General features: G+C 45.9%; 1 protein-coding gene, 1 long non-coding RNA gene and 1 pseudogene across 2 annotated transcripts; 1 reads left to right on the top strand and 2 right to left on the bottom strand.

Moving 5' to 3' along the window:
• Positions 1-715: 715 nt before the first annotated feature.
• Positions 716-805, bottom strand: LOC119626100 (small nucleolar RNA U13; annotated as a pseudogene).
• PDCL3 (phosducin like 3) lies at positions 806-15,638 on the bottom strand. The gene is made up of 6 exons (XM_008008183.3): positions 15,375-15,638; positions 11,951-12,077; positions 9,568-9,658; positions 8,871-9,014; positions 6,953-7,161; positions 806-1,894 (listed from the first exon to the last, which is right to left on the bottom strand). The coding sequence occupies exons 1-6, from the start codon at positions 15,378-15,380 to the stop codon at positions 1,752-1,754; spliced, it is 720 nt and encodes a 239-aa protein (XP_008006374.1). The 5' UTR covers positions 15,381-15,638; the 3' UTR covers positions 806-1,751.
• Positions 15,498-20,672, top strand: LOC140713374 (uncharacterized). The gene is made up of 2 exons (XR_012095446.1): positions 15,498-15,589; positions 20,112-20,672. It is a non-coding gene; the product is annotated as an uncharacterized lncRNA (long non-coding RNA).
• Positions 20,673-23,829: the final 3,157 nt, after the last annotated feature.

Here is a 23,829-nt window from a genome sequence, read left to right as displayed (position 1 = left end):
TTATCTGTCACTGTGGATGCTGCCGCATGTTCAAGCACCACCTTTTTTTCCTTGTAAATATGCACATTAAGGCTGTCAGGCAAATGCAGCATTCAATTTTCCACCTTTGTTCTTCCCTCAAGATCTCATGTCAGCTACCAAGACCAAAATCTAAGAAGGTGGCTCTCCTACAAACCCCACGGAACCAGCATCCAAGTAAGAGGACTGACCAAATTTGCTCCAACCCTGCAATTAAAATTCCATGAAGCACTTCCAAAGTACACCACTAGGGAATATGTTATTGGCAGTGCTGGCTCTTGCATATGTGGGCCGGGTGCAGTGACTCATACCTGTAATCCACATTTTGGGAGGCGGAGATGGGAGGATTACTTGAGCCCAGGAGCTCAAGACCAGCCTGGGCAACACAGGGAGACTCCATCTCTATAAAAAGAAAAAAAGGAGGGGGGCAGGAATCCAAATATCTAAGACAGACACTTCTGACAGATAAAATGGGTCCAAGTTGCTTGTCATTCTTTGAATTAGAGCAAAAATAAATTTTACAACGTAATCTAAAAGAACTCCATGCTGATTCTTATTTGAGAGTCAAACCAGCACTACATCATTCAACACAAATATCAGAAAATATTTCCTCTAATTGTTCAGTATCAATGTTCGTTAAGTGAGAAATACTAACAGGATCTGGTTCACAAAACATCTCGGTATGTTGTTTTTCTCATGTCATGTGGGTAACGTGCCAACAGCCTAACAATATTTGAGGGGGCACATCTCACACACATGTGATCATGCTAATGAACCACAAAATGAGTTTATTGAGATACAGTTTATTTGTGTATGCTTATATATTTCCAAAAAATTAATTCAATGTCCTCTTACAAATCAAAATTAGTTAACAGGGCAGGCACGGTGGTTCACACCTGTAATCCCAACACTTTGGGAAGCCGAGTTTGGGGTTAGGAGTTTGAGAACAGCCCGGCCAACATGATGAAACTCTACTGAAAGTACAAAATCAGCCAGGCATGGTGGTGCACGTCTGTAATCCCAGCTCCTCAGGAGGCTGAGGCAGGAAAATTGCTTGAATCCAGGAGGCGCAGGTTGCAGTGAGCTGAGATTGTGCCACTGCACTCCAGCCTCAGCTACACAGCAAAGCTCTATCTCAAAAAAAAATTAGTTAACAGTCTGAGATGAACTATTTTAGCAAGGAAACACATTTAACCAAATATGGCAGTAAACTGGAACCTTTCAGTTATTGCTTCGATACGGGAATGTTTCACAAAAATTGTCTGTTTCTTCAATAAATACTAAGATTCTTTTGTCCTAGAGAGCATTCCTGTATTCTGAGTTAATAATCTCATTGCTCTCTTTATAAAATAAAAATAAACAATGTATCTATAAGGCTTAGTTTGCAATTTTCCACTGCATAATTTATTCACATTTAAAACTATATTTTTTATAGTTATATGTCAAAAAATAGTGAGTAGGTTTTATGGCTTAAAATATAAATGAGGAAAACAGACATTTGCCATACAAATGGCTTGTTTTAATTTTTTTAGAGGAAATACTCTAATTAAAAAAAAAGAGCTCCAAAATATTTAACAGAATTTCCAGCAATGATTATTTCTAAAATGTAAAGATTTGAAACATAATTTATACAAAACTAAAAAACAGAAGGATTCATTCTTGCTTTTTCCTTTTTTAAAAAATCCAGACAATTTGTCACAAGAAAGTTCGGCATGTTGATAGCAGCTGTAGCCTCAGTCACCCTCGGAACTGCTGCCCCTCCTCATGAAGACAGAGCGCCGCACTGAGGACAGCAACACGTCTTCAATCGGCTTCCTGGGGTTTTCCTCCAGGTCCGTCATAATTGCTCCAGATTCAGACAGTTTCCATTCCAATTCTACGTGGTAAAGAAAAAGCAAATCACCTAAGGCACTGTGCTGCAAAGGTCCCCTCACCCTAAGGCCATCAAGCTAGTTTTTTCTAAGTAGAAAATATAATTATCAAAATTTGGCCCAGCACAATGTATCACGCCCGTAATCCCAACACTTTGGGAGGCTGAGGCAGGAGGATCACTTGAGGCTAGGAGTTGAAGATCACCCTGGGCCTAACATAGGGAGACTCTCATCTCAAAAAATGTTTAAATTACCTGGGTATGCCAAGTACTGTGGCTCACGCTTGTAATCCCAGCACTTTGGGAAACCAACGCGGGTGGATTGCTTCAGCCCGGGAGTTCCAGACCAGCCTGGGCAACATGATGAAAAAATCAGCCAGGCATGATGGCATGTGACTGTGGTCCCAGCTACTTAGGAGGCTGGGGTGTAAGGATCACCTGAGCCTGGAGGCAGAGGTTGCAGACAGCTAAGATCACACCACTGCACTCCAGCCTGGGCAACAGTGAGACTGTCTCAACAATAAAAATAAAAGTAAAAACTAAAAATTCGCTGGGTACAGTGGTGGTTTGTGCCTATAATCCCAGCTATTTGGGAGGCTGAAGTGGCAGGATCGCTTGAGCCCAGGAGTTCAAGGCTGCAGTGAACCATGATCATGTCACTGCACTCCAGCCTACAAGACAGAGCAAGACCTTCCTTGTTTCAAAAATACAAAGAATAAACCTATCCTCTGATGACTACAACTTCCCAGTTTGGACAATTTCCCAGGAAGGAAATCAGCATGAAAAATTTGAAGAAAATAATTTCCACAGACCTGCTGGCAATCTAACCATTAAATCCAATTTTAATAAACTCTTCAGCCTCATGTCCAGTATCTCAATCTATTGGGGTCAAAGAATAAATGTATGGTGATACCCTAGAACTTACTCATTTGTTCCAACTAATAAAAAAAAGTAAAGCACCAGATAATAAACAATCAGTAACTGAAGACTCAGCTCTAATACTTCACTCTTAAAATCAGTGAAATTCCTGTGGTCTGAGACCAAGTGAAGCAAAATCAAGTGATGTATTTGCCTACTTCAGAGAAGAGCCCAGGCAGAACCAAAGGACTACCCAAGAGATTCTACAACAAATGGCTTTGCTTAAAGAACATCAAGGCAGAGAGTTCTGCTAATTGGACACATGATTAAAATCTGAAAACCAGGCCGGGCACGGTGGCTCACGCCTGTAATCCCAGCACTTTGGGAGGCCGAGGCAGGTGGATCATGAAGTCAGGAGATCGAGATCATCCTGGCTAAGACGGTCAAACCCCATCTCTACTAAAAATACAAAAAATTAGCCGGGCGTGGTAGCGGGTGCCTTGAGATCGTGCCACTGCACTCCAGCCTGGGCGACAAAGCGAAGACTGTCTCAAAAGAAAAAAAAAAAATCTGAAAACCAATTTTACTTAAGTCTTATCTTAATCTACTTTTCTGGAGACAAGCTCTCACTTGTCACCCAGGCTAGAGTGCTGTGGTGCAATCATAGCTCACTGTAACCTTGAACTCCTGGGTTCAAATGATCCTCCCACCCATCTCCCTAGTAGCTGAGATTACAGGTGTGCACCACGACACCTGGCTAATTTCTTTTCTGTAGAGATGGGATCTCGCTATGTTGCCCAAGCTGGTCTCAAACTCCTGGCCTCATGTGATCCTCCAGCCTTAGCCTCCCAACGTGCTAGGATTACAGGCTTCAGCCAACGTGCTCAGTCAAATTTTACTCGTCTTATTAACTTAAAGTGATCCACGAAACAGAATAGAACGGTGGTTATCGGGGGCAGGGGTGGAAATGGGAGATGTTGGCCAAGGATACAAACTTTCAGTTTTAAGATGGGTAAGTTCTGAAGACCTAATGTAGAACATGGTAACTCCAGTGAATAATCATGTATTGTATACCTGAAATTTGCAAGGAAAGTAGATCTTAAGGATTCTTACCACAGTAAGGGTAGCCATGTGAAATGATGAGTGGTTAATTAATTGGATTGTGGTAATCATTTCACATTGTACCTATATTAAATCTCCATGTTGTATATCTTAAATATATTCAATTGTTTTGGTCAATCATACCTCAGTCATGCTGGGTTAAAAAAAAAAGTGCTCCACGAAGATGAGTAACACCAGTATTTGCAGCTCTAGGTACTTTGGTTGAATGTTATGCAAATTCAACCTGTTTCTTTAAAAAAAAAAAAAAAAAAAAAAGACTTCGAATTCCTGACTCAAGAATTTATATTCGGCCAGACGTGGTAGCTCATGCCTGTAATCCCAGAACTTTGGGAGGCGGCTGGATCACTTCTCACTTGAGGTCAGAAGTTCACGACCAGCCTGGGCAACATGGTGAAACCCCATCTCTACTAAAAATACAAAACTTAGCCGGGCATGGTGGCGTATGCCTAAAGTCCCAGCTACTCACGAGGCTGAGGCACGAGACTCGCTTGAACCCGGGAGGCAGAGGCTGGAGTGAGCCAAGATTACGCCACTGCACTCCAGCCTGGGTAACAGAGCAAGACCCTGTCTCAAAAATTTAAAAAAATCAATAAATAAAAAATATGTATCTATCTTTATATATCCACACATATGTACACAAGGGTATTTAATGTTACTGTTCACTTACACAAAGCAACCATATGTAAGTTCACTAGACTTCAAGACTTTTTTTTTAGAAATAAAGACAATTGCACACTTCTTTCTCCCCTCATGTTATATTCAAAAAGGTCAAAATAAGATGTAAACATGTAGTTTGAAATGCTGTACACCTCGCCGGGCGCGGTGGCTCAAGCCTGTAATCCCAGCACTTTGGGAGGCCGAGACGGGTGGATCACAAGGTCAGGAGATCGAGACCATCCTGGCTAACACGATGAAACCCCGTCTCTACTAAAAAATACAAAAAACTAGCCGGGCGATGTGGCGGACGCCTGTAGTCCCAGCTACTCGGGAGGCTGAGGCAGGAGAATGGTGTGAACCCGGGAGGCGGAGCTTGCAGTGAGCTGAGATCCGGCCACTGCACTCCAGCCTGGGCGACAGAGCGAGACTCCGTCTCAAAAAAAAAAAAAAAAAAAAAGAAATGCTGTACACCTCTGAACACTGGATACATAACTGATGTATCTCCTATATGTGTGTGTTTATGTGTGTGTGTATATTTATACTTTCCCCAGCTGAATATCTTTTTTTTTTTTTGAGACAGAGTTTCGCTCGTTACCCAGGCTGGAGTGCAAGGGCACGATCTCGGCTCACTGCAACCTCTGCCTCCCAGGTTCAAGTGACTCTCCTGCCTCAGCCTTCCAAGTAGCTGGGATTATAGGTGCCTGCCACCACGCCGAGCTAATTTTCTGTATTTTCAGTAGAGACCGGGTTTCACTATGTTGGCCAGGCTGGTTTCGAACTCCTGACCTCAGGCAATCCACCCACCTCGGCCTCCAAAAGTGCTGGGATTACAGGCATGAGTCACCGCACCCGGCTGCCAGATGAGTATCTTAGTGGTACAGTATATAAAGTCATGTTTAAAAATGTTTTTCTAGTAAAGCATAGTTGGAAATATTATTTCAATAATGAGATAAAGAGTTTCACTTGGCAAGAATGCCTCTGGGCTGAGGTTCTGTGCGGATATGTATTTCCATGCTTAACAGGTAAAAAGGAATTAAAAAACACAGCTGGGCACAGTGGCTCATGCCTGTAATCCCAGCACTTTGGGAGGCTGTGGCGGGCAAATCACAAGGTCAGGAGTTCAAGACCAGCCTGGCCAACATGGTGAAAACCTGTCTCTACTAAAAATACAAAAATTAGCCAGGCGTGGTGGTTGGCACCTGTAATCCCAGCTACTTGGGAGGTTGAGGCAGGAGAATTGCTTGAAACCAGAAGGCGGAGGAGGTTCCAGTGAACCAAGCAAGATCACACCACTGCACTCCAGCCTGAGTGAAAGAGTAAAACTCCATCTCAGAAAAACAAACAAAACACCCCACATCCTTCTGAGCTAATAGGCAGAATTAAATAAAATTTTAATTTAATTTAAAAGCCGGCCGGGCATAGTGGCTCACGACTGTAATCCCAGCACTTCGGTAGGCCGAGGCGGGCGGATCACCTGAGGTCAGGAGTTCGAGACCAGCCTGACCACATGGAGAAACCGTGTCTCTACTAAAAATACAAAAAAATTAGCCGGGCATGTTGGCGCATGCCTGTAATCCCAGCTACTAAGGAGGCTGAGGCAGGTGAATTGCTTGAACCTGGGGGGCTGAGGTTGCAGTGAGATCATGTGATTGCACTCCTGCCTGGGCAATAGAGTGAAATTCCATCTCAAAAAATAAAAGCTACTAGCCGGCACAGTGGCTCATGTCTGTAATCCCAGCACTTTGGGAGGCTGAAGCGGGAAGATCACTTGAGGCCAGGAGTTTGGGACCGGTCTGGCCAACATGGTGAAATCCCGTCTCCACTAAAAATACAAAACTTAGCTGGGCGTGGTGGTAGGTGCCAGTAATCCCAGCTACTTGGGGGGCAGAGGCAGGAGAATCACATGAACCTGGGAGGCAGAGGTTGCAGTGAGGTGAGATCGTACCATTGCACTCCAGCCTGGGTGACAGAGCAAGACTCAAGTCTCAAACAATAAATAAATAAGTAAATTCAAAAGCTACTAAGATACTCAACTGAGAATATTTCTATAGAAATATACAAATATATACATTAACATCTCCCTGTGTTCATGTGAATTAAAACAAAAGTGAATGTTGTGATCTCAAGCTACAAAAACATCCAACTGTAGAGACAAAATATATTCCACACCAAAATAAAAAATGTTTCTATTTAAGTCTATCATATCTTCCTTTAACTATGAATCCGTAGAGCCCAGTTGTAACTGTTCCTGATTACGCAACTAAGATGACAGATTAAATGTGCTTCTGTCCTCGTAACAGTCACTCATACACAGGCAGAAGTGAACTTGACCCACCATCGTAACAAGAGTCTAGGAAACAGACACTCTCTCCAACAGAAATGCGCCTCCCATCTCTCACAGCCCCGCCTGTCTCCCAGAGCCCTTACCATCTCTTGTCAGGTTCATGCCGCCAAACACCAGGGGACCAATAAACTGAGCCTTGATATCTCCTTCCAGGTAAACAAATATCGTGGGCAGATTCCTATCCGGATAATTGGGTATGCAGGTTGTTGAAATGGCTTTGATAAATTTGACATCAGGAAACTTCCTGGCAAGTCCACTGAGGTGCTGATTTATCAGGGCACACAGGGGAATTCTGTAAAACACACATAGCAAACAGAAGCAATTATGATCCCACATTTATACAGAACAAAGCTCAATGACCTTCTACCTTATGTAAACCCTTGTAACAGTTTCACAAGTAATTCTGTTGCTAGCTAAGATGAATTAACTTTTTGTTTTTTTTTTTGTTTTTTGTTTTTTGACATAGGGTCTTGTTTGTCACCCAGGCTAAATGGAGTGAAGTGGTGTGATCTCGGCTCACAAGCAATCCTGCCACCTCAGCCACCCAAGCAGCTGGGGGTACAGGCACACGCCACCATGCCCAGCTCATTTTTTGTTGTTTTTTTTTTTTTTTGTAAAGACAGGGTTTCGCCACATTGTCCAGGCTGCTCTTAAACTTGAGCTCAAGATCCAGCCGCAATGGCCTCCCAAAGTGCTGGGATTACAGGTGTAAGCCACCATGCCCAGCTGAATTAACGTTTTTTAAAAACTTCCTAATATGCTGAGGGATACTGAAGAACACAAATCCAAAGTCCAATTTATTTGACAAAACAAGTCAGAAAAACAGCTTCAATGTAAAAGATAATTGCTATACCTTTCTTATAAGGTGGAATGAGAAAACGCTGAAGGTTTAGAAAGTATGTAATGTCAGAAAACGTCTCCTGGTTTTAAAGAAATTCCTGGCCAGGCGCAGTCGCTCATGTCTGTAATCCCAGTACTTTGGGAGGCCAAAGTGAGTGGATCACGAGGTCAGGAGTTCAGGACCAGTCTGGCCAAGATGGTGAAACCCCGTCTCTAATGAAAATACAAAAATTAGCTGGGTGTGGTGGCAGGTGCCTGTAATCCCAGCTACTTGGGAGGCGGAGGCAGAAGAATCATTTGAACCCAGGAGACGGAGGTTGCAGTGAGCCAAGATCACGCCACTGTACTTCAGCCTGGTCGACAGAGTGAGACTCCGTCTCAAAAAAAAAAAAAAAAAATTCCTAAATAAGCACTGGACTCTACAGTTTAAGACCAGACTGGAGAGCTGAGATACATCAGAAGCCCTCAGTATCACACAGTTCAGGCAATTACTACTGGAAAAGCCAGCCTTGCCATCTATGAGATAAATTCATTGCATAGAATGTTGAAATGTCAGAGTTCTTGTAAAGGAATAAATAACTTAGGAATTCCTTTTCGAAAACAGAAAAGTACAGTCTCCGTTGCTATACTTTAACAAAGGCATTCGTATTAGTCACAAATATTAATTTGAAAGTCTTAAGATAAAAAAATTAAGTAATAAGGTTTGGGCAAACCAGCAATAAAAACACAAAAAACTCAGTAACAGAAAAAAAAATTTTTTTTTTTTTGAGACGGAGTCTTGCTTTGTCGCCCAGGCTGGAGTGCAGTGGTATGATCTCGGCTCACTGCAAGCTCCGCCTCCCAGGTTCACACCATTCTCCCGCCTCAGCCTCCTGAGTAGCTGGGACTACAGGCGCCCGCCAGCACGCCCGGCTAATTTTTTTTTTTGTTTTTGTATTTTTAGTAGAGATGTGGTTTCATCGTGTTAGCCAGGATGGTCTCGATCTCCTGACCTGGTGATCCACCTGCCTCAGCCTCCCAAAGTGCTGGGATTAGAGGTGTGAGCCACCACGCCTGGCCCAGAAAATTTTTTTTTAAACTCTCTGATATAGGTAAGGCCTGAGATCCTGAAGACATAAATTCAAATTAACATTTGATAGATGGAGTAGAAGATCAGCTCACCCTTGTTTGTAAAGGTGCAAGACGACCCACATGCCCTCGCCAGCTTTGGTAACTTCTTGAACATAATCCTTCCCTGAGATCTCTAAAACTTCTCCAAATTTATTCTTCAGTTTAGTTGCTTTCCACTCAGCCAGTCTCTGCCGTCTGCACAAAACAAGGAGAGAAACATCTTATATCCACACACAAACACATGCACACACATATCTTCTAGAAGGCAATGCTTGTAAAAGGCCAGGTTTATTTATCGGTCTCATGGCAAAAATCTAAGATCAGTTTGCTAAAATTCACAATATCATTATTTAACTATATAGTCGCTCCCAAATGTTTCAGCTGAAAATTAATTTTTTGAAGGATACACATTTCTTTTTATTTTTTGAGACAGAGTCTGGCTCTGTCGCCCAGGCTGGAGAGCAGTGGCAGTCTCAGCTCACTGCAACCTCCACTTCCCGGACTCCTGAGTAGCTGGATCTATAGGCATTCGCCACCACACCCAGCTAATTTTTGTATTTGTAGAGACGGGGTTTCACAGGCTGGTCTCCAACTTCTGAGCTCAAGCGATCCGCCTGCCTCAGCCTCCCAAAGTGCTGGGACTACAGGTATGAGTCACCATGCTCAGCCCACACATTTTATTGCCACGCTAAAACAAAACAAAACAAAACAACAACAAAAAAACCCAGCCCTTCTGGGTGGCACTTACCTGTACATTTCAATAGCACGTTCATCCTCCTCATTAAACTCATCTTCATGATCCTCCAGCTCTTCCAAAGTCATATCTTCATATGTTTTCACTGAATTTAGTTACATCGGCAAAAAGCAAAAATTTAAAAAGATGAACATTTTTCTTTTTACCCCTCTCTTTTCTCCTAAAGATATGCACACACCACCAGATCCTTAGCCCACCTAAGCAAAAATTACTTAAGGCACCACACTACATTAGAAGCTGAAAGGCCGGGCCTGGTGGCTCACACCTGTAATCCCAATTTCTTGACTGACAGCATCTTCCCCAAGCCCTCAGATCCTCCTCCCCTCTCTTCTCCTACCCCACCCCACCCTGCCCCATGCTTTTTTTTTTTTTTGCGACAGAGTTTCACTCTTGTCATCCAGGCTGGAGTGCAATGGTGGATCGACTCACTGAGAACCTCCACCTCCCAGATTCAAGCAATTCTCCTGCCTCAGCCTCCTGAGGAGCTGGGATTACGGGCGTGTGCCACCATGCCCAGCTAATTTTTGTATCATTAATAGAGACAGGGTTTCACCATGTTGGCCAAGCTGGTCTTGAACTCCTGACCTCAAGTGATCTGCCCACCTCAAAGTGCTGGGATTATAGGAGTGAGCCACCGCCACACTTTGGAACCCTTGGCTGATTAAAATTCCCCAGGCTCAAACCTTTGACTACTTTTCTTCTTTATCCACACCCACTCCCTTGGTGACTGCATCTAATCTCATGGCATTCAATCCTATCAATATGCTGACAAAGTATAGGCCTCCAGCCCAGACTTCTCTAATGTGGAGAAAAGCATACCCAAGGGCCCTCTTAATGTGGTTATTTGTCTAACAGGGATCTCAAAGTGAATGCATCCCTTGGCTGGGTGCAGTGGCCTATAATCCCAGCTCTTTGGGAGGCCGAGGTGGGTGGATCACTTGAGGTCAGGAGTTTTAGACCAGCCTGGCCAACATGGTGAAACCTCATCTCTACTAAAAATACAAAAAACTTAGCCAAGCGTGGTGGCACATGTCTGTAATCCCAGCTACTCAGGAGGCTGCTGCAGGAGAATCGCTTGAACCTGGGAGGTGGAGGTTGTAATGAGCCAAGACTGCGCCACAGCGCTCCAGCCTGGGTAAGACAGCAGCAAGACTCCATCTCAAAAAAAAAAAAGAAAAAAAAAAGAGAAAATGTCCCTCCTCTGTTTAAACTTCCAAAAGCTTCCTGCCTCATTAGGTGTAAAGGCCAAGGTTCTTACTAGAAGCTACTGGGTCTGCTGAGGCTGCTCTGAACTCACTCTCCCCCAGCACCTCCAGCCTCGTCAGGGATTCCCAGCCATGCCAGGGCCCACGTTCCACTCGCTCACATCGCCCCCTTCAGGAATACCCAGATGTCTTCTTCACCTTCCTCAGGTCAACAACTCCCTGAGGTCTATTCAAATGCGTTCTTCAGCTCCTTCAGGTCTTTACCCAAATGCCAGCTTCACCTCCTTCAGGTCCACACAAATGTCATCTCGGTGAGGCCCTCTCTGACCCTGCATCTCCTCCAACCCTTTCGAGTCGCTTTTACTGCCTTATTTTCTTTATTGTTTACTGTCTGTCTCCCCCACTAGCATGTTGGTTCTCTGAGGGCAGAGAATTGTGTCTGGCTTATGCATAGCTACATCCCCAAACCCAGAAAAGCAGCTGACAATGATAATCATGCAGTAACCACTCGTTGGATACTTTCTAATAAATCCTTCTCTAAATTAGCTCTAATGTGTCAACAGAGGACAAAAGTACTAGTCCCTGTGGCCAATGCTTCTCAAACTATGACAAGCCTCAGAATCCTTTAAGGCAGTTGTTTAAAATGCAGATTCCTGGGCCTCATTCCAGAGACTGCTTCAGTAAACACTAGGTGGGTGGGGTTACCAGCACTCCAAAGGACTCCGATTCAGACAGTATGACTGCCTTTGAGAAAACCCCCCTCAGACTCCCACACATTGCAAACATCTTATGCCTCCCCAAATGAAGCTATTTTTAGTTAATATCCTCAATGAAACCAGAGAATAAAGTATATGCTCAGGAAAAAATACAAATACTAAAATCTTGAACAAATTTTCATGACATTATCAAAGGGAATCACAGACCAAAAAGCAGAAAGAAGTATTTTCTTCAGTTCTCATCTGACATGGACAAGGACTTGTGGGACACATCTGAAGTCCCGTTAAGTCTGTGGCTCAGGAAGGTGAAGGTGAGAGATGCCCTGTGTCTCATCTGAGGTCCCACAGACACAGTATCCATGCTGGCACTCCAAACTGTTGCCTGACAGGGCAGTCAGAGGCTTAGGGAGCCATCTCCTAACCCAGACAGATGCAGAGGAAAGCCAGTGAACTCACCCACTGACTGCTGGAGGATGTGCTGTTCCTCATCGGACTCCTCTTCCAGTTCTTTCAGACTTTTCTTGGGGGGTAAGATACCCTTTTTGCGTAAGATGTCATTCCACTCAGTGTCTGCGTTGGGGTCCTAGAAAAGCGGGACCAAGGTTACCATGAGTGCTAAGCCTAGCATGTTGGGAGCCACATTGGGCACGGGGCCAAATGGGAAAAGCGACAGGAAGGGAAGAATTCACACCACAGTCTGTGAACTATTTCTGAGAAAGTGTCAAAAGATCCACAGCCCGTTTTGTTCTTCCTATATACCCCTCCCTGAATGGAGGAGCTATTCTTGGGGCAAAAATTACGATGGGATGTGCAGATCAGCATTAATACTGATACCAAGGCTCTGACGTGGAATGCGTTCAATATTTTTAATAATGACTGAGAGTGCCGGGGGCGGTGGCTCACGCCTGTAATCCCAGCACTTCGGGAGGCTGAGGTCAGGAGACAGAGACCACCCTGGCTAACAGGGTGAAACCCCGTCTTTACTAAAAATACAAAAAATTAGCCGGGCGTGGTGGCGGGCACCTGTAGTCCCAGCTACTTGGGACTACAGGATCGTGCCACTGCACTCCAGCCTGGGCGACAGAGTGAGACAGTCTCAAATAATAATAATAATAATGACTGAGAGTGATTCATTCAACAGATAAAATTTAAGTATCTACCACATGTAAATTACTGTAGGCCATGGGGAAGAGTGGTGAATGCAAGAGTCACCTGTGTTACAGTCAAGAGGAAGAGACAGGCAACAAACAAGTGCATATACAAAGTACACACAGATAAAATTGTGGCAAGTGCAATGACAAACAAGCTGTTTTAGAGAATTACCCAGGACCCACATTCCACAGAGTAGACAGGGATGTTCCCTATAGGAGGTAACATTCTACCTGAGGGTGGGAAGCAACTTGTGACAGGAGTCTGAGGACTTAAAAATAATCTTGCAGGCCGGGCGTGGTCACTCACGCCTGTAATCCCAGCACTTTGGGAGGCCAAGGTAGGCAGATCACGAGGTCAGGAGATCACCCTGGCTAACAGGATCATCTCTACCAAAAATACAAAAAAAACTAGCCAGGCGTGGTGGCAGGCGCCGGTAGTCCCAGCTACTCGGGAGGCTGAGAATGGCATGAACCCGGGAGGCGGAGTTTGCAGTGAGCCGAGATCACGCCACCATACTCCAGCCTGAGACAGAGCTAGACTCCCTCTCAAAATAATCACCATCATCATCATCATCTTCATCATCTTCCAGGCTGAGTTCAGTGGCTCACCCTGTAATCCCAGCTCTTTGGGAGGCCAAGGCAGGCAGAACATCTGAGGTCAGGAATTAAAGACCAGACTGGCCAATATAGTGAAACCCCATCTCCACCAAAAACACAAAAATTAGCCAGGTACGCGCCCATAATCAAGAAAATCTTCCAGGCAGAGCGGCCTGCGGCATGCATAGGGCCCAAGAGCAAAGAGACTGTGACATTTTGAGGATCTCAGGCTGCAGATGAGGCTTGGCTGACAACTCTCTAACGGCCAAACCTGAGAGGAAAAGCTGAGACTTCTCAGAGTAGCTCATAAAATGCGGGACACCCTTCTAAGCCCTTTTTCCTGTACCTTGTCACCGAATCTTCACAAGCCTAGGAGAGGCACGACATTTAGAGGCACTGCCGTGCTAGAACGGCTGGCCAAATCAGCCAGGATCAAAATCACCAAGGATCAGTGTCACAAAGACTGATGTAAAAGTGGCTCTTGGATCCAGAACCCAGGTGCCCAAGCACCGGTTTGCATGGTGCGGCAAGAACACTGCTAATGGAGCTCAGGCTTGCTTTGGAATATGAAATCAGGAGCACTGTGAAAAGGGCACTGGGATAACCAGCCTCCGACCCCAACCCTGTGTAACAATTCTGATATATCGAAAGAAAAATGAGGCCGGGCGCGGTGGCTCACGCCTGTAATCCCAGCCGCGAGGCGGGCCGATCACGTCAGGAAATCGAGACAATCCTGGCTAACACGGTGAAACCCCGTCTCTACTAAAAATACAAAAAATTAACCGGGTGTGGTGGCTGGCGCCTGTAGTCCCAGCTACTCGGGAGGCTGACGCAGGAGAATGGCGTGAACCCCAGGAGACGCAGCTTGTAGTGAGCTGAGATCGCGCCACTGCACTCCAGCCTGGGCCACAGAGTGAGACTCCATCTCAAAAAAAAAAAAAAAAAAGAGCAGAATCGTTTCTACTGGATGGTCAGGGAAGGCCTCAAGGGACCTGAAGGACAGGAGATGCAAAGGAGGCCAGGGCAGCCCTCAAGCTCCCACTTCACCATTTAGAGTGTCTAGGCCAGTCGAGGGGGCTCACCCTGTAATCCCAGCTCTTTGGAAGGCTGAGGCTGGGCAACACAGGGAGACCCCATCTGTACAAAAAATTAGCCCAGAGTGGTGGGTGCACGCCTGTGGACCCAGCTACTTCGGAGGCTGACAAGGGAGGATGGCTTAGCCCCGGAAGGTCGAGGTTGCAGTGAGCTGTAACAGTGCCACTGCATTCCAATCTGGGCAACAGAGCAAGACCCGGTCTCAAAAAAAAAAAAAAAAATGTCCGGCTCCTGGCAGATACGCCCTCCCCTCCAGACCCTAACGCCTCCCTCCCCAGCAAAACCCGCACCATCTCGTCTCCATCTGCCACTGAGCAGAGATGAGAATTTCTGACCACAGCGGGATCCTTGGACAGTGACAAAATTTAGTTGGCATAGATTTTTTGCCCACAATGGTGCCCATTTCCATGGTGTTTTCATTCATCCTCTTTAGGCTTTAACCCAATTTCGCTAGTAAACTGCAGCTACAGAAAAATAATTTTACCTATTTTAATTAAAAAAATAATAACACGAAACAGAGGGACCCTCGCGAGGTGGGGGGGAGGGGAGAGTCTGGAACCCGAGCGGTCAAATAGGAAGCGCTCCCCAACCGGACCCCAAGGCTCGGGGGAAGAGGGTGTAACTAAGCCCTGAGCCCGCCCAGGAACAAGCGCTGCGCCGCTGCTTTACGTGGGGGAACCCTGGGCCGGACCCGCCGCTTCCTCTGCCCAGGTGTGCCTTAGGGGAGTTCAGGAGAGGAGGTAACTTTTGTCAGGCGGGATCCGGCAAGACCTTCACCAGCCCGGGTGGGGAGAGACCTGGAGGAGACGAGGTTTCGGGGACCGGGCCCTGAGAAGCCGGGAAGCCCAGGCCGTGGGTCCTGGTGGGACCACGCCCGCCCTCCCGCACTGCGCCTGCGCGGGGCTCGGACGCGCCGGGCCTCCCTCGTGCCTGCAGCGCCGGAGTTTCCCACAGGGCGGGCGTCCACCGCCGGCCTGAGCCCAATGAGACAAACGAACGGGCCGCAGCCCCCAGACCCGAGCCCCGTCCCAGCTCACCTGCATCTTGTTTCCAGGTGCTCAAGCCAGCTGTGCCGCGGCGCGCCCACCACAGCTCCCTTTTGTGCACGCGCACAGCACCGCCACGCCTCTTCGCCCAGCCCTGCCTCCGCCCCGCCCAGGGACGAGCTGAGCGGAGTAAGGGCGGAAGCAACGGCTTTGAGTCTGCGCCCGCTCTTCAAGCAGCCGGCACAGAAGCGGTTCGCATGCGCGAGGTAGGGTCTGCCCACTGTCCCGCCTGGAGTGCACTTGACCTGGTGCTAATTCTGGTCGCTGCCTTATTAGGGCTGGTCTTCAGCCGAGGAGGGGTGGGGCTGGGTGGAGGAGGAGCCCTGGGCCGTGTGCCTTTTCCAGCTGCCTGCCCAAACCTGTAAAGACGTCTTGCTTTGACTAGCCTAGCAAGTCAGAAATAGAAAATTGCCTCTAGGCCGGGCGCGGTGGCACACGCCTGTAATCCCAGGCCGAGGCGGGCGGATCACTTGAGGTCAGGAGTTCGAGATCAGCCTGGCCAACATGGTGACGCCCCGTCTCTACTAAAAATCCAAAAAAATGAGTCGACCGTGGTGGTGGTTGCCTGTAATCCCAGCTACTCGGGCGCCTGAGGCAGGAGAATTGCTTGAACGCGGGAGGCGAAGGTTGCAGTGAGCTGAGATGGCTCCACTGCACTCCAGCCTGGGTGACAGAGGGAGACTCCGTCTCAAATTAGTTAATTAATTAATTAATTAAAATGATGCAGGGGCTTCTGGAATTCGCCCACGATCACTTCGGTACTGGGAAAGGAAACTCATTAATAAGACATTGAGAGCCTAATGTGTACCAGGCACCATTCTAGGCTCTGCAGATGCAGCAGTGAGCAAAACACTAAAAGGTGAAAGTCATCTGCCGTGCCTGAGTATCAGGAGACCCATGTATGCAGGCACACAGGCACTGAGCAAAAAGCAGCAATCTGACTTGTAAAATGCAGGTCTTGGGCCCCAGAGCTTCTGCCCAGGCACACTCCGATTTTAAGAGAGCAATGTTCCTACCTGGTATGGAAGGAAGCATCTTGCACACGTGGGCTAACTTGCTGCCTCCTGGCAACTAAGCGGACACAGCTAGTAGAGACCTACGCACCTGTGAGATAGGCGCAGGGCTTCCAACTGTGGCTATGCATTAGAGTCACCTGGAAGCCCTCAAAAACTACGACTGTCCTGGGGCTCCATCCCAGACAAATTAAATCCTTGGAAATGAGGCCTGGCACAGATATTTCCTTAAAGATCCTCAGGTGATGCTAAAGTGCACAATCGTTCATATAAAGTGAATCAAATGATTGCTTGAGAGCAAGGAGTTTTTATTTAATTTATAAGGATCTTTAAGATTTTTCTAACTGATTTCAACTGAATTACAGGCCCTTTTAGGGATTTGTCTCTTAATCTATCTGGCAGCACAATGTTTGTTAGTGAATTTTCCTTGGGTCTCACCACCAAAATCAGGACTCGGACTAACTTTGAGTTTGATCCTGTGCTTCTTGCTCAGTCCTGCACAGCTGTAGAACAGGTGGTGTTTTGTCCTTTCCTCATCCCCAGCCTTTGCTCTTCCCTGAGGCCTGTTTTCCAGGACTCAGCTATTCCACATTTGCTTTTCCCCACATGATCCGGTCAGAGGCATTCCAACGGAAGCGACTCCATCTTGAATAGGGGATGGGGAAAATGAGGCTGAGACCTACTGGACTGTATTCCCGGAAGGTTACGCATGCTTAGTCACAGAATATTTACACTTAAGAGAAAAAATTAATAATGTTTATCAAACAGACCTAACACTTAACAGACCCAGGAAATGTCCTGGTGTCCTGAAAGATTTCTTTCTTTCTTTTGAGATGGAGTTTCACTCTCATTGCCCAAGTTGGAGTGCAATGGCGCCATCTCAGCTCACTGCAATTTCCACTTCCTGGGTTCAAGTGATTCTCCTGCCTCAGCCTCCTGAATAGCTGGGATTACAGGTGTGCGCCACTACGCCTGGCTAATTTTTTTTTTTTTTTTGTATTTGTAGTAGAGATGGGGTTTCCTTATGTTAGCCAGGCTGGTCTCGAACTCCTGACCTCGGGTGATCCGCCTGCCTTGGCATCCCAAAGTGCTGGGATTAAAGGCGTGAGCCACCACACCTGGCTTTGTTTTGTTTTTTTTTTTTTGAGAGTCTCACTTTGTTGCCCACCCTGGAGTGCAAAATGGCGAGATCGCAGCTCACTGCAGCCTCCACCTCCTGGGTTCAAGTGATTCTCCTGCCTCAGCTTCCCAAGTACCTAGGATTACACGTGTGCACCACCATGCCAGGCTAATTTTTGTATTTTTAGTAGAGACAGGGTTTCGCCATTTTGGTCAGGCTGGTCTCCAACTCCTGAGCTCCGCAGCCCAAAGTGCTGGGATTACAGGCATGAGCCAGAATACTGGGATTACAGGCGTAAACCAGAGTGATGAGATTACAGGTGTGAGCTACCACACCCGGCCAAGAACAAAAGTATTCTTAAAGGTTTTGTTTTAACAATAATATAGATTACTGGGAAAGGCAGTAGTTTTCCCAGTAAAAAGGCTCAATAGTCCTATAGACAATTGTTTTTGGATAAACATAGACATTGACCCTTCTGCTGTTAAAGCTTGAAACTTGTATCTGTTTTATCTGAGTTTCTTCCTCGGGAAAGGACCTTCAGGCCTCTCAGAAAAAGTATCAAAGAACTGAAATTCAACAGATCACTAGCACCAGATGCCTCCTTGCCCCTCCCTCCTCTTGTTTTCTTACACAGTGTTGCATTTCTTCCCTGCTGTATAAACCCCTAGTTTTAGTCAGGGAAATGGATTTGAGACTGATCTCCTGTCTCGTCTCATTGTCTCCTGGGCTGCAGCACCCAGTTAAAGGCTTTTTCCTTGGCAATACTTGTCATCTCAGTGATTGGCTTTTGTTGTGGCCAGCAGCAGGACCTAGACCTAACTCCTGGTGTTTTGGTAACAGTCACGCAAAGTCGTTTGTCACAAGCCTTGGTAGTACAGCACGTGTGCCCATGATTTTCGATATTACATCTACACAAGCATTGTACCTAAGGTGGATGCATTCCTCCTCTTGCTTTCCGGAATGGCCTTGTCTGTCTATGGAGTACCCGTTCTTTCATTCCTTTACTTTCTTAATAAGCTTGCTTTCACTTTACTCTGTGAACTTGTCCCAATTTCTTTCTTGCCAGAGATCCAAGAACCTTCTCCTGGGGTCTGGGTTGGGACCCTGTTTCTGCTAACAATCCCTCTCCAGGGATTAACAAACCAAACGCCCACACCCTACTGCCCTATCAGCCGTTTGAAAGGTGTCCCCCTTCCTTTTTTTTTTTTTTTTTTTTTTTGAGAAGGAGTCTCCCTCTGTTACCCAGGCTGGAGTGCAGTGGGGCGATCTCGGCTCACTGCAACCTCCGCCTCCCAGGTTCACGCCATTCTTCTGCCTCAGCCTTCCGCATAGCTGGGACTACGGGCGCCCGCCACCACGCCCGGCTAATTTTTTTGTATTTTTGGTAGAGACGGAGTTTCACCGTGTTAGCCAGGATGGTCTCAATCTCCTGACCTCATGATCCACCCGCCTCAGTCTCCCAAAGTGCTGGGATTACAGGCATGAGCCACCGCGCCCGGCCCCATCCCTCTTACTTTTGTCGAAATTATTCTTTTGTTATTCTTTCCACCTGTGCTCCAAATCCTGTCACCTTCCTCAGGGACTTCTTCCATCTTTCCATCCTTCTTGGCTGTGGAGAAAATAATTACAGCTTATGAGAACAGATTAGAGATATACGAATTAGAAAAAATAAACTATTTCTATTTGTGAATGATATAGCACACCTGGAAAACTCAGGGGAACCGAGTATTAAATTCATAGTAACGATATGAGAATTCAGTAAAGGAGCAGGATATAAAATTAACATAAAAATAGTCTTCATCCGTGTTTACAGTAACAAACTACAAGATATAATGGACTCCAATTACAATAACAACAGCAAAGAAAAAGCTCTTGGAAATAAAGAAGTAGGCAAAACCTGCATGAATTAAATTGAAAAACTTTTCTGAAGATACAAAAGTAGACCAGAACAAATGGACAAACATCCTTTATTTTTGGATAGTATGACTCAACATCATAGAGATGTCAATTTTCTCCAAGTCAATATGTAAAATTTAACACAATGTCAGAAATCCAACAAATTATTTTTTGAGGCTAGGCAGCTTGACTCCAAAGTTTTTATCAAGAATAGCACAAGGCAGGAGGGAGAGCTAGCCCTACTAAACCTTAAAACAATGTGGTGTTAGTACATAAATAGACAAAGAGATCAAGAGAGCAGCATAGCAAGTTCAGAACAAGTCCAGAAATAGAGCCTAGTACATATAAACATTAGTGTATGCTTAGATGAGACGGCATCTCAATCTGCTGGGATGGACTTTAAATAAATGGTGTTGGGACAATTGGATAACCATTTGGAAACAGATAAAATTAGATACATACTTCACAGTGTATATCAGAATAAAAAGTAAAAACTAAAAGTACTAGGAGAACACATGGCATAATTTCTTTATAACCTAAAAATGGAAAAAAACTTTGATTACTCAAAGTCTAAAAGAAATCAAATTAAAACAATGATAGATTCTGCTACTTAGTTTTTTTGTATAGGAATAATGTGTATAAGCATGCTGCCTTTTGTGTAAAATAAAAGGTGAAATAAAATACATTTATGTCGGCCAGGCACGGTGGCTCACGCCTGTAATCCCAACACTTTGGGAGGCCAAGGAGACTGGATCACATGAGGTCAGGAGTTCAAGACCAGCCTGACCAACGTGGTGAAACCCTGTCTCTACTAAAACTACAAAAAATTAGCCTGGTGTGGTGGCAGGTGCCTGTTTGGGTGAGGGAAAAGGGACAAGATGGAGGAAGGTGAACAAGATGGAGCAGTCCCTGTTGTTTCCGGGTTCTTCATCACAGATTTTCCCCTCGCCTGGGAAAAATTCCCGCGCCCAGGAAAAGAACCAAATCAACTGAGCCTGCGCAGAATGATGTCAAGCCAGGGACACCGAAATTCAAGAAGCCACTCCTACACGCACGCCCCAAACTCCTCCCCTTCCAGCTCCCAGGCATAAAAGTCCCCCGCGGGCAGGAGCCCGTGTGACTTCTTCGGCCCCCCACATTCGTGGACCGAAGAACATCACCCGAGAGCGCCGGTGCGACTTCCCTGGCCCCCCACACCTGAGGACCAGAGAACCTGGTCCGAGAGTGTATGCATATTTGCAAATAAAAGGCTGCCACTTTCTTCGCTCGTTTTGGCCTTTATTGATATTTAGTCTTTGCGTCTATTAATAGTAGTAAAAGAGAAACAAAACAATACCTATAATCCCAGCTACTGGGGAAGCTGAGGCAGGAGAATAATTTGAACCCAGGGGGTAGAGGTTGCAGTAAGCTGATACTGTGCCACTGCACTTGGGCCTGGGAGACAAAGACAGACCCAGTCTCAGAAAAAAAAAAAAAAAAAAAAAAAAAAACCAAACATTTATGTGTATATTCCTATTTGCTTAATTTTATAAAAAGGATCATAAGAAGAAGAGGAAACCAGGAATTTTTGGAAATGGTTAACTATTTGAGAAGGGATCTGATGAAGTGGTGAAGACAGAGATAGAAATGAGATTCTTCTGATAAACTTTTATTTAGGAGCAACTAGACTTCAAGCACTTTCAATCCTGAATGCTGCTACAGTTCAGATGTTTGACCCCCAAACCTCATGTTGAATTTTGATCCTCAGCGTTGGAGATGGGGCCTAATGGGAGATGTTTGGGTCATAGGGCAGATTCTTCACGAATGGCTTGATGCTGTTCTCGTGGGAAAGAGTGAGTTCTCCGTCTATCAGTTTGCAAGACAGCTGGTTGTTAAAAAGAGCCTAGCACCTCCGTCCTCTCTCTTTCTTCTGTGCTCTCACCAGGTGATCTCTGCACACACCATCTCCCCTTCACCTTCCACGATGAGTGGAAGCAGTCTGAGGCCTCACCAGAAACAAATGCTGGTGCCATGCTTCTTGTACAGCCTGCAGAACCGTGAGCCAAGTAAACCTCTTTCCTTTACAAATTACTCAGCCTCAGGTATCCATTTGCAGCAACACTAACAGACTAAGACAAATATCCTCTTTAAGAATACAAAATTGGGCCGGGCGCGGTGGCTCACGCCTGTAATCCCAGCTCTTTGGGGGGCCGAGGCGGACGGATCACAAGGTCAGGAGATCAAGACCATCCTGGCTAATATGGTGAAATCCCGTCTCTACTGAAAATACAAAAAACGAAAATTAGCCGGGCGTGGTGGCAGGCACCTGTAGCCTGTAGTCCGGGAGGCTGAGGCAGGAGAATGGCATGAACCCGGGAGGCGGAGCTTGCAGTGAGCTGAGATTGCGCCGCTAGGAAAAGAAACAAAATGAAAATACAGTACAGCTTTTGATTTTAAGAGCAGTTTACTATTTAGGCTTTTGTAGCTTTCATGAGTGGTTCACCAACCTTGGTGTATGTAAAAATTACTTAAAGGGTGTTAAAAATGTAGATTCCAAGTCCTTTTCCCAAAGTTTCTGATTCTGCAGGTTGCTGGGGTACAGCCCAGCAACTGCTTCTTGGATATCTATTTCAGGTAATTCAGGTATTGGTGGTCTTTAGACCACATTATGTTTGATACTACTTCAGTGTTTTTAAAATAGTCTTTTAAAAATAGTCTAATCTTTTAAAAATAGTCAAGACTATCATAAGCATTTTTCATGTCATTATATAACGTCAAGTAGAAAAAAGCAGGTGTAAGTAGGAGATATGACACAGTATTACTACAACACCTGAAACACTCTCCTTCAAATGAAATCAGTATACAAAACATTACCTCACTTGTGTCAGATTTGTGGTGGACAATCATGGACCATTTGTTCTCCTTCCCTATTTCCGACCAGCAGAACTGTACTAGGGGACTGCCATGGCAGTCTCACCTCCCCATGTACCCTTTCCCCACGACAGCCATTATTCCCCACGACAGCCATTATTCCCCCCGGCAGCCATTATTCCCCCCGACAGCCATTATTCCCCCGGCAGCCGTTATTCTACTTTCTGTCAAAAGTTTGTGTGTGAGGCCAGGCATGGTGGCTCACATCTGTAATCCCAGCACTTTGGGAGGCCGAGGCAGGTGGATCACCTGAGGTCTGGAGTTCGAGACCAGCCTGGCCAACACAGTGAAAGCCTGTTTTACTAAAAATACAAAAATTAGCTGGGCGTGGTGGCTGGTGCCGAGATCACCCCACTGCACTCCAGCCTGGGCGACAGAGCGAGACTCCAGCTCAAAAAAAAAAAAAAAAAAAAAAAGTTTTTGTGTGAATACATGTTTTTAATTCTTTTGGGCATATGCCTAGAAGTGGAATTGTTGGGTCATATGGTAATTCTGTGTAACTTTTTGAGGAGTGAAGGGGTGGCATACCCCTCTACACCTGTGGGCATTTCTCGTTAGGTGGAACGAGAGACTTGAGAAAAGAAATGAGACACAGAGACACAGAGGCCGGGCGTGGTGGCTCAAGCCTGTAATCCCAGCACTTTGGGAGGCCGAGACGGGCGGATCACGAGGTCAGGAGATCGAGACCATCCTGGCTAACACGGTGAAACCCCGTCTCTACTAAAAAATACAAAAAGAAACTAGCTGGGCGAGGTGGCGGGTGCCTGTAGTCCCAGCTACTTGGGAGGCTGAGGCAGGAGAATGGCGTGAACCTGGGAGGCAGAGCTTGCAGTGAGCTGAGATCCGGCCACTGCACTCCAGCCTGGGCGACAGAGCGAGACTCCCTCTCAAAAAAAAAAAAAAAAGAAATGAGACACAGAGACAAAGTATAGGGAAAGAAAAATTGGGCCCAGGGGACCGGCGCTCAGCATACAGAAGACCCACTCCGGCACCGGTCTCTGAGTTCCCTTAGTATTTATTGATAATTATCTTTACCATCTTAAAGAAAAGGAAGTGGCAGGATAATAGGATCATTGTGGGGAGAAAGTCAGCAGTAAGACATATGAATAAAGATCTCTGTGACATTAATAAGTTTAAGGAAAAGTGCTGTGCCTTGATATGCATATGTAAATATCTCCATAAACCTTTTTAGTGCATAAGGAGCAGCATTGCGCTAGCAAGTCCCGCCTTTCGCCCTAAGGCGATTTTCTCCTTTCTCAGTAAACAGAACATACAATCGGGTTTTACACCGAGATGTTCCATTGCCCAGGGACGGGCAGGAGACAGATGCTTTTCTCTATCTCAACCGCCAACAACCTCCAAGAGGCCTTCTTTCCTCTTGTACTAGTCCTCCTCAGCACAGACCCTTCACGGGTGTCAGGCTGGGGGACGATCAGGTCTTTCCCTTCCCATGAGGCCATATTTCAGGCTATCACATGGGGAGAAACCTTGGACAATACCTAGCTTT

The sequence above is a fragment of the Chlorocebus sabaeus genome, chromosome 14 (genome assembly GCF_047675955.1).
Source record: "Chlorocebus sabaeus isolate Y175 chromosome 14, mChlSab1.0.hap1, whole genome shotgun sequence".
NCBI lineage: Eukaryota > Metazoa > Chordata > Mammalia > Primates > Cercopithecidae > Chlorocebus > Chlorocebus sabaeus.
The sequence above is the reverse complement of the archived record's forward strand: the minus strand, read 5'-3'. Positions and strand labels throughout refer to the sequence as shown.